The sequence below is a fragment of the Cyrtonyx montezumae genome, unplaced genomic scaffold (genome assembly GCF_038088225.1).
Source record: "Cyrtonyx montezumae isolate F1298 unplaced genomic scaffold, pur_monq_1.0 scaffold_48, whole genome shotgun sequence".
In the NCBI taxonomy this organism is placed as follows: domain Eukaryota; kingdom Metazoa; phylum Chordata; class Aves; order Galliformes; family Odontophoridae; genus Cyrtonyx; species Cyrtonyx montezumae.
In genome coordinates, this window is record NW_027072054.1 from 1,013,498 (window position 1) to 1,024,319 (window position 10,822).

Sequence of the window (10,822 nt, forward strand, 5' to 3'; positions counted from 1 at the left end):
CAAAAGAGCCCCTATGAAACCCTCAGGAATGACGCCGGCTGACATCATTTTCCTCTGCTGGACTCTTCTAGCACAGGAAATGTGTCTGTTGCCAACACTAGTGTTTGTTGTGTGGAAACAGTTTGGCCTCCCTTTGTGAGACTCAGTAGACACCGTCAGTGGGGAATGGAAATAACACGATGCTGGAAATATACCACTGCTGCACAGGAAGCCAACACACAGTCCATATCATTAGCTGGGATGTGCTGCATTCAAGAGGCACTTGTCAGACCATAATCATTACCATAAATGATGTCTCTGGATATGGGTCAGCCTACATCCATTATAAAAGACAGCCCGGTTCCCTACTCGGACATTCTCTGCCCTTGCATCTTTCTTCTTGGGAACCAGGTGAGAGTGAAGTCCCTTTATGTCTCTCATTCTCCCTCTCCATCAGAAGGCCTGAGTCCAAAGGACCTCCCATCTGCTGTCAGCTCTGTTCCATGACAAATGATGGAGCTCCTGGTCAAGGAAGAGGGAAGTGGGGAGCAGATTTGTCCTGGAGGGAAGCTGGGACTGCACACGCGGTCTCAGGGCTACGGTCTAAGAAGCAGCTAGATAGGCGCTGCGGGTGTCTTATCTGGATCCTGGCAGAAAGAGGGCAGGAAACCCACGATCATCCCTGCGCAGCCTCAGACTCCCAATACTGCATGTGCATGGTTTGCTCTTGGAGGGATGGCAGACTGCTCCTGACTCTTCATTTTCTCCACCTGTCCTCTCTCCCAGCAGGTGCATCACCAGCCCCAAGACATGTCCTGCTGCAACCCGTGTGTGCCATGCCAGCCCTGCGGCCCGACTCCTCTGGCCAGCAGCTGCAATGAGCCCTGTGTCAGGCAGTGCCAAGACTCCACCATTGTCATCGAGCCCTCTCCCGTGGTGGTGACCCTGCCCGGACCCATCCTCAGCTCCTTCCCACAGAACACCGCCGTGGGATCCTCCACCTCCGCTGCTGTTGGCAGCATCCTCAGCTGTCAGGGAGTGCCCATCACCTCCGGGGGCTTTGACCTCTCCTGCATCTCCAACCGCTACTGCGGCAGAAGGTGCAACCCCTGCTAAAGGTGCTGGACGCTGCCCGAGACAAGGACCCCCACGATCACAGAACATGGTGCTGGACAGAAGAACAGACTTTGTGCTGCTGTTTTTAGAGGAGATGACCATGTCTGGCTTGCCCTGTCTGGACAGACAGGAGAGCCATCCTGGCTTCTCTGACAACATGGCCAATGCCTCCCGATACTCTCTTCCACTCATTCTTTCTCACTCTGTTTTCTTTGCTGTCTTCTGCCCTCCCTGAAACTCTCTGTGAAGGTCCCAGTAACCAGCTGAGTGACCTGCTAGCCTCTCTCCTGTGATGGGCAGTTAGGTGGGTGTCCCGTGGCAACTGTGCCATCGGAAAAGCAGATCAGAATCTTGTCTGCTCCTGCTGATCCCCACTCTTGGGATCTCCACTTGGACTGACATCATTACCCTCCCTAGACTCATAAAACGTTTACTGCAAGCTTCATTGTGTCCCTTGGCTTTTTTTTTTTTTTTTTGTTGTTTAATTTTCCTTCTTCTGATTTCTATGGATATAAGCATTTCCCAGTGTTCCAGGATAGAGGGTGATGGGGAGTGAAGGGGAGGGCCAGGTCACAATAGACATTTGTGTTTCTCTCAAGGCAGCGTCTACAGCAGTCAGGTCCCAGATCTGCGGGATGCGTACCTGGACCTTTGCAGCATTCCTCTCACCATGGGAGAGTGCCCAGTGATGATGGCGGAGCCTGGCCGCTGCCTGATACAGAGCTCCCTGCACATGCTGGCCATAGGGGTCATTCCACAAATCTGGCATGACTGACCCTGGCTGCAGCATGGTTTCTCATAGGACTGGAGTGCAATTTTTGGGTGAGTGGGAAGAGAGGAAGCAGAACATGGCTTCTTAGAATCTTATAATGTTTTCAGTGGGAGGGTTACCTTAAAGGTCCTCTTACCAGACTCTGAAAGCTAGAATAATTAATGCCGCTGTTTGGCCTGGTTCAGGCTGAATACGGCACAAGTGTGATGAAGGGGTGTACGGACTCGGGCTCTGGAAATGGAGACAGAGCAAGCAAAATGCACAGAGATGGGCCCACGTGAGGACAACAGCAGCAACCATCTGAGGGAAAAACTTAGTTTTCTAAGTACATTAGCAGGATTGAGATAATAAAATAGAATGCTGTACGATTGCTAATAAACTAAATAAAATGAGAGAGAGAGATCTTCCATAAGAGAAAGTCCTCACACTAATGCTGTAAGTGATTCAGCCTGGGAGCAGTGAGAGGAAAGAGGGCAGACTCGTGACTCCCCGTCAGTTTCACCTTTCCGTCCAGGCAGCAAAGAGAAGCTGAAAAATGAAATCTTCTGGGAGTTACAGTTCATAGTTCTCTCCTGAGACCAAGTAACCACATATATCCGACTCAGTCAAAAGAGTGTAGAGGAACAAATAAAACCAGAAGACTGAATCCAGTAATATCCGTTACTCATTCTAAGTAATTTCCAAGTACTGGGAGTCCTTCTCCACAGGGCTTCTCTCAGTGAGTACTCTCAGGCTGCAGACATTTCTGGGACTGCACTCACCCAAATCCAATACCTTGCACATGGCCCTCAGGAATTTCCAACAGCCCAATTTTAACGCTTGTGAAATGACAACCGAACGGCATCAATTACCTCTGTTGCATCAAGCGCCGCATCATTCAGCTGAGTACCATCAGCAAATCTGCTGGGGGTAGATTCAATCACGCTGTCTACATCACTGTCAGCGTTTCCACTGTGTGGCACACATTCAGTCTCATCAGGGGGCCTTCAATGTGATCAGCTTTTACAGTCGGAGGAACTTCTCTCCCCTGACCCCTGCCTACATATTCAAGGTCACCCTCCTTACCCCTCAGCTTGACCATCAAGTGCGTGCTCAACCATTCTGGTTTCCTTTCTCCTCTGTTTCATTTCTTACACAATAGGATGGAGAGGTCTTGAGCTCTCAGAAAGATGTCTTTAAAGAAGTTCCTGCTCTGTTCTGTTCCTATGTGCCTAAGGGTGGTTTCCCAGGGCACCCAGTTAAGACAAGATGCAGGCAGGGAACAGGAGAGATGACATAGATAATCTTGTTCTCTAGGAGGATTTGGCCCATATACAGAGAATGGTGTTTTGGCAAAGTGCGGTTCTGTTGATCATTTCAAGATTTCATTTCACAGAATCACAGAATCACAGAATCACAGAATCACAGAAGCATAGGGGTTGGAAGGGACCTCAAGAGATCATCGAGTCCAACCCCCCCTGCCAAAGCAGGTTCCCTACACCAGGTCGCACAGGTAGGCATCCAGGCAGGTCTTGAATTTCTCCAGAGAAGGAGATTCCACAACCCCCCCGGGCAGCCTGTGCCAGTGCTCCGTCACCCTCTCCGTAAAGAAGTTCTTGCGCACATTTGTGCGGAACCTCCTGTGCTGCAGTTTCTGGCCGTTTCCCCTTGTCCTGTCTCCACACACTTCTGAAAAGAGTCTGGCCTCGCCACTTTGCCCCCCACACCTCAGATAATTATAAACCTGGATCAGGTCCCCTTTCAGCCTTCCTTTCTCAAGACTAAACAGACCCAGTTCACTCTGCCTTTCTTCATAGGGGAGATCCTCCAGGCCCTTCACCATGTCTGTGGCCCTCCGCTGGACTCTTTCCAAGTGACCCCTGTCTTTATTTTACTGGGGAGCCCAGAACTGGACACAGTACTCCAGATGAGGCCTCACCAGGGCAGTGTAGAGGGGGAGGATCACCTCCCTTGACCTGTCGGCCATGCTCTTTTTAATGCATTCCAGAATGCCACTGGCCCTCTTGGCCACGAGGGCATACTGCTGGCTTATGGTCAACCTGTCGTCCACCAGGACACCCAGGTTCCTCTCTACAGAGCTCCTCTCCGGCAGGTCATCCCCTAGCCTGTACTGGTGCATGCAATTATTCCTCCCTAGGTGCAAGACTCGACACTTGCTTTTGTTAAACCTCATCTGTTTTTTTACTGCCCAGCTCACCAGCCTGTCCAGGTCTCGTTGAATGGCAGCACAGCCTTCAGACATGTCAGCCAATCCTCCCAACTTTGTATCATCACCAAACTTGCAGAGGGTGGCCACTATCCCTTCATCAAGGACACTGATGAAGATGTTGAACAAGACCGGACTGAGCACGGATCCCTGGGAGTCTGTGGCAGATAACTCCAGCCCAGAAGAAGCTACGGCGTATTGCCATGAAGCAGACAACCTGCATGCTGCGTGCAGAGGGTCTGACTGCCTTGCTGAGAGCTGGTGTTGGCATCCAGGCCGAGGCCAGACCCAAGAGCGGTCTGGCTGAAGGCTCCACCCCACAAATACAGTCGATTAACGGGGTGCCTGGCCGCGCCAGGAGGTGAACAGATGGCCAGTCATCCGTAAATATTCCCATTTGCAAGATGTGCTCCAGCCTCCACGGGACAAGTCTAAGCAGAGACACATCAAGGCAAGGATGGACAGCCCTTGACTAGGGAGTAAGTAGGGCTGACAGTGCCTGAAGGATGAAATCTCTGCAGTGTGCACTGGCCTCCAGTATCTAGAGCAGTGATGGAGTCTGCTCAGCTGATTCCCACTAAAGCCGTGGCTTCCTCCTTTGAACATCTGTGCACATTCGACACGGAAGGACACACAGGAGGATGCAGCAAGTGTTTAATGAGTCAGAGAAGGGAAATGATGTCATTGCAAGTGTAGACACCAAGTGTGGGAAGCGGCAGGAGCAGATATGAACCTATTCTCCAGTCCACCAGGCCCCCACTTCTTGGTCAGCTGATGAAGAGAGGCCTGCAAGTCACTCGAGGCTGGTTTGAAGGGAACTAACAGAGATTTCTGAGGCAAAAAGACAACAGAGAGATTAGATCAGAAGAGAGAGTGAAAGAGAGCATAGGTAGAATTTTTCAGTGTTTTCAGCCAAGCCAAGGTTGGCCCTGTGCTGTCTGTCTTGCAAGTCAAGAACAGCAGCTAAATATCTTTTCGAACGTGCAGCATCATATTCTATTTTCCAGGTGGACAATGTCTGGGAGCAGCGTCCAGCACCTTTAGCAGGGGTTGCACCTTCTGCTGCAGTAGCGGTTGGAGATGCAGGAGAGGTCAAAGCCCCCGGAGGTGATGGGCACTCCCTGACAGCTGAGGATGCTGCCAACAGCAGCGGAGGTGGAGGATCCCACGGCGGTGTTCTGTGGGAAGGAGCTGAGGATGGGTCCGGGCAGGGTCACCACCACGGGAGAGGGCTCGATGACGATGGTGGAATTCTGGCACTGCCTGACACAGGGCTCATTGCAGCTGCTGGCCAGAGGAGTCGGGCCGCAGGGCTGGCATGGCTCGCACGGGTTGCAGCAGGACATGTCTTGGGCCTGGAGGCGCACCTGTTGGGAGAGAGAGCAGGCATGAAGCAGCACATTGCGATATGTGGAGCAGGTTTTCAACAAGCCATGAAGAATCCTAAAAGCATAGAGTGCTGGCAGACAGACACTGCCCATGGACAGTCAAGGTCTTCTTGGTTTCATTCTGCCACCGCCTAGAAAGAGACACCAGTGCCTGAGCAGCTAGTTCCCAAATTTGAGCCCACAAGTTTCCTACGCATAGGCTCAGATTCCAAGACCACTCTGCACATCCCTCCGCCCATGACAAGCAATCCCAGGATTTGGCATGGAACGGAGGAGATAGCATCTCAGACATTCACTGTGCCGAGACCTCCATTAGTCGAACAACAGGGGCAGGAAGGAGCTTTGCACTCACCTGGTTCCCAAGGAGAAGAAGGTATCAGTAGTGGATGAGAGTGCTAGCAGCTCTGGTCCCTTTTATAATGGAGCTAAGCTGACCCATATCCTGAGGCACTGCTTATAGCAGTGATTATTTTCTTGTCCAGAATGCAAATCATCCCAGTTAATGATATGGGGGTTCTGTTGGCTTCCTGTGTTGTTCAGTTTCGTTTCTGGCTTTATGCCACATCGCTTCCTGACTGGAGGCATCTGTTGAGTGTCGTGAAGGGAAGCCCAAGCATTTCCGCACAACAAACACCAGTGTGGGCAACAGACTCATTTCATGTGCTAGAAGAGTCCAGCAGAGGCAAACGATGTCAGCCTGGGTCTTTCCTTAGGGATTCTTACGGGCCCTTCTGGCAAGCAGTGTACGAGCTCCTGAATGTGACTCTCTCCCATCTGACCCTTTCTCTGGAAAATCCTGCTGCCCTATTTTGCCTCCTACCATTTTGCCTCTTTGATCATGGAATGCTGCAAGAAATTGTACAGATCTCCAAAAAGACTCAAGTGCAAATGTTGTAAGAGCAGGACTGTTTTAATAAGAAAAAATGAAGGGAGTCATACAGGCAGCAGGTATATCATATTTACTCCAAGTGATGGGACTGCTGATTTAGTGAAGAGTCACACAGGACCGAGAGGATTTTTCCCACATTTCACGGTGCAGATCCTGATCCACGGCATCAGTGCTGAGGAGTTGAAACGGAAGCCAAGAAAATGGCAGCAGAATTACAGATTTGCAGGGATTGGAAGGGACCTCTAGGATCATCTGGAGGAATATGTTGTCTAGGCATATGCTGTGCTGCAGTTTCAGTCCGTTCCCCCTTGTTCTATTGCTGTACAGCATAGAAGAAAGTCTGAAAAACACTCTCCTGACATTTGCACTTTAGATATTTATAAACACTGATGAGAGACGCTCTGGGCCTCCAATTCTCCACTCATCCCAGCTTCATATTGTCAGGAAATGTCCACAGGAGAGAACTGACGCCACCATCTTGATCACCGATGATGACATCAAGCAAGACCAGACAAAGTACCAACCCGTGGTGATCACCGAAATCTACACGCCTCCAACTAGCTTCTGCACTGTTCATCGTGCTTCTCTGATGTCTGCCAGTCAGCAAGTTCTCCGTGCACCTCACCATCTGCTCACCTATCTCACACTTTTTAAGCTTTGTTGCAAGGATGTTGTGGCAGAAAGCATCAAACGCCTTACTGGTGCAAGGTACACAACATTCACTGCTCTACCCTCGTCTAGCTAGCCCGTGATGACGTTGCAGGAGCCTACACAGTTGCCCAAGCATGATTTCCTTTTAGTGAATCCATGTTGACTACTCCTGATCAACTTCTTTTCTTCCAATTGCTTGGGGGGAGCATCCACAACAGGATGCTTCATCTCCTTTTTGAGGGATGGAGACGAGGCTGACTGGCCTCTAGTTTTTGGGATCACCCTTCTTGCGCTTACTGAAGAGTGCCGTCACATTGGCTATCCTCCAGTATTCTTGCCCCTATCCCATTCTCAAGGACCTTCTAAAGGTAATAAAAAGCATCTGGGCAAGCACTTCTGCCAGCTCCCTAGTCCCTTAAGGGTGAATCCCAACAGGGCCATGGAACTGAGTGCTCTGGTTTTGCGTAGACAATCTCTGAGCAGTTCCTCAACCGTGGGGAAGCCATCTTTTCTCCAGACTCTCTCTCTTACCTCCAGAGTCTGGAATATCCAAGGGGCAGTAGTAGCAGTAAAGTCCGTAGCAAAGACGGTATTCCGCATCTCTGCCTTCTCTGTGTCACCTCCTATCAAGGCACACAACTCATTAAGCAGAGGATCCACGTTTCCTCTCATCTTCCTTTTGCTGTTGACATATGTTTATCCTTGATCTTTCACACCAAATATAATTCTAAGTGGGCCAAAGCCTTCCTAGCTGCATCCTTTCAGTCTCTGACACCATTCACATATCCCTCACAAGTGGCCAGGCTCCTTCTGCACACTGCGTATACACTCCTTTTCCCCCAGAATTTCTCCATGACTGCCTTGCTCATCTGTTCTTTTCTCCCGCCATTTTTGCTTGATTCCTCAAAGAAAGTGGATGGGAATTTGACTGCTAGGAAAATCAGTGCAAGCAGGGTTTGGTCTGTGCTCTTGCCAACGAGCATCAGATTTTGGGTTACAGCCATGTGTGCGGTTAGCTGGGCAATGACTGCAAATTTTCTTGAGCAGAGGAGAAAGCAGGTGCCTGCCTGAAACATCCCAGGCAAATGGAGCAGGTAGGAGGGCAGCAAGATGGTGCAGGACAGGATGGCACAGGACAAGACAGGGTGGGACAGAATGGAGTGATCAGCGCTGCCAAGCCCTGGTCCTGTGTGTGTGCCTGACACGACTCAGAGCATAGGATGAGACACTGCACAGGGCCCTAGTTCTTCCGACGCTCCAGAAACCAGGCTGCAGGAATGATTCCTGTGCTGTGGCCCAGGACACGCACACAGATGTGGACATGCACACAGATGCAAAATCTACAGCTGCAGACATTTGCACAGAACCAGGACACAGGAGATACAAACATATGCTAACGGCCCTATATGCGTTACTGACATTTTGTGGTACTCAGAGAGACTGCGCACAGAGGGAAACTGTGATGGGAGACTTGAAACGAGACACTGGAGCCACTGCTGTTGCCACGTTCTCTCACCTGGGTCTTCCGCTTCAGACTGAAGAAGCATGGTGTTATCCTGAGGCTGTCACAAAAGGAATCCGATGGAACGTGCGGAGCTCACCAGTGCTGAAGATCTAAGCACGTCATGGCAGAAATTAGCTTCCATCGTTGAAAGGAAAACATGTAAGGTTTGTTTCAGTTGTGCACCCAGAAAATAAAAGGCAGCACAATAAGGAAAGGAAGAAGTGATTCTCAATGGAAAGGATCAACAGAGTGTAACCTGGGCAAATCCATCCGATTCCATGTTCCTCTGCTCAAAATTGGCATTCCTATCATGTGAAGAGACATAAGATTAAGCCTCTCTCTCTCTCTAGCTCTTCTGATTCTTTCTTACTAAAACAACCCTGTTGATGGACCATTAGCTGTGGGGCCATCAACACAACTGTTTCCCCTTCCAAGATCCCTGTGGCAAAACAGGAGGAGACCAAAGAGGGCATCATAATTTCCCAGAAACGTGTGACAAGTGGGATAGGTTCACACTCAGGAGCTGGTACACCTCTTGCCAAAAGAGCCCCTATGAAACCCTCAGGAATGACGCCGGCTGACATCATTTTCCTCTGCTGGACTCTTCTAGCACAGGAAATGTGTCTGTTGCCAACACTAGTGTTTGTTGTGTGGAAACAGTTTGGCCTCCCTTTGTGAGACTCAGTAGACACCGTCAGTGGGGAATGGAAATAACACGATGCTGGAAATATACCACTGCTGCACAGGAAGCCAACACACAGTCCATATCATTAGCTGGGATGTGCTGCATTCAAGAGGCACTTGTCAGACCATAATCATTACCATAAATGATGTCTCTGGATATGGGTCAGCCTACATCCATTATAAAAGACAGCCCGGTTCCCTACTCGGACATTCTCTGCCCTTGCATCTTTCTTCTTGGGAACCAGGTGAGAGTGAAGTCCCTTTATGTCTCTCATTCTCCCTCTCCATCAGAAGGCCTGAGTCCAAAGGACCTCCCATCTGCTGTCAGCTCTGTTCCATGACAAATGATGGAGCTCCTGGTCAAGGAAGAGGGAAGTGGGGAGCAGATTTGTCCTGGAGGGAAGCTGGGACTGCACACGCGGTCTCAGGGCTACGGTCTAAGAAGCAGCTAGATAGGCGCTGCGGGTGTCTTATCTGGATCCTGGCAGAAAGAGGGCAGGAAACCCACGATCATCCCTGCGCAGCCTCAGACTCCCAATACTGCATGTGCATGGTTTGCTCTTGGAGGGATGGCAGACTGCTCCTGACTCTTCATTTTCTCCACCTGTCCTCTCTCCCAGCAGGTGCATCACCAGCCCCAAGACATGTCCTGCTGCAACCCGTGTGTGCCATGCCAGCCCTGCGGCCCGACTCCTCTGGCCAGCAGCTGCAATGAGCCCTGTGTCAGGCAGTGCCAAGACTCCACCATTGTCATCGAGCCCTCTCCCGTGGTGGTGACCCTGCCCGGACCCATCCTCAGCTCCTTCCCACAGAACACCGCCGTGGGATCCTCCACCTCCGCTGCTGTTGGCAGCATCCTCAGCTGTCAGGGAGTGCCCATCACCTCCGGGGGCTTTGACCTCTCCTGCATCTCCAACCGCTACTGCGGCAGAAGGTGCAACCCCTGCTAAAGGTGCTGGACGCTGCCCGAGACAAGGACCCCCACGATCACAGAACATGGTGCTGGACAGAAGAACAGACTTTGTGCTGCTGTTTTTAGAGGAGATGACCATGTCTGGCTTGCCCTGTCTGGACAGACAGGAGAGCCATCCTGGCTTCTCTGACAACATGGCCAATGCCTCCCGATACTCTCTTCCACTCATTCTTTCTCACTCTGTTTTCTTTGCTGTCTTCTGCCCTCCCTGAAACTCTCTGTGAAGGTCCCAGTAACCAGCTGAGTGACCTGCTAGCCTCTCTCCTGTGATGGGCAGTTAGGTGGGTGTCCCGTGGCAACTGTGCCATCGGAAAAGCAGATCAGAATCTTGTCTGCTCCTGCTGATCCCCACTCTTGGGATCTCCACTTGGACTGACATCATTACCCTCCCTAGACTCATAAAACGTTTACTGCAAGCTTCATTGTGTCCCTTGGCTTTTTTTTTTTTTTTTTGTTGTTTAATTTTCCTTCTTCTGATTTCTATGGATATAAGCATTTCCCAGTGTTCCAGGATAGAGGGTGATGGGGAGTGAAGGGGAGGGCCAGGTCACAATAGACATTTGTGTTTCTCTCAAGGCAGCGTCTACAGCAGTCAGGTCCCAGATCTGCGGGATGCGTACCTGGACCTTTGCAGCATTCCTCTCACCATGGGAGAGTGCC

At 50.7% G+C, this 10,822-nt stretch overlaps 2 protein-coding genes across 2 annotated transcripts; both read left to right on the plus strand.

The window, feature by feature from the left end:
• Positions 1-291: 291 nt before the first annotated feature.
• On the plus strand, positions 292-1,095 carry LOC136055772 (feather keratin Cos1-1/Cos1-3/Cos2-1-like). The gene is made up of 2 exons (XM_065747652.1): positions 292-390; positions 769-1,095. Exons 1-2 carry the CDS (start codon positions 292-294, stop codon positions 1,093-1,095), a joined length of 426 nt encoding a protein of 141 aa, XP_065603724.1.
• An 8,240-nt stretch (positions 1,096-9,335) lies between these two features.
• LOC136055775 (feather keratin Cos1-1/Cos1-3/Cos2-1-like) lies at positions 9,336-10,139 on the plus strand. Its single transcript, XM_065747657.1, has 2 exons — positions 9,336-9,434; positions 9,813-10,139. Exons 1-2 carry the CDS (start codon positions 9,336-9,338, stop codon positions 10,137-10,139), a joined length of 426 nt encoding a protein of 141 aa, XP_065603729.1.
• Positions 10,140-10,822: the final 683 nt, after the last annotated feature.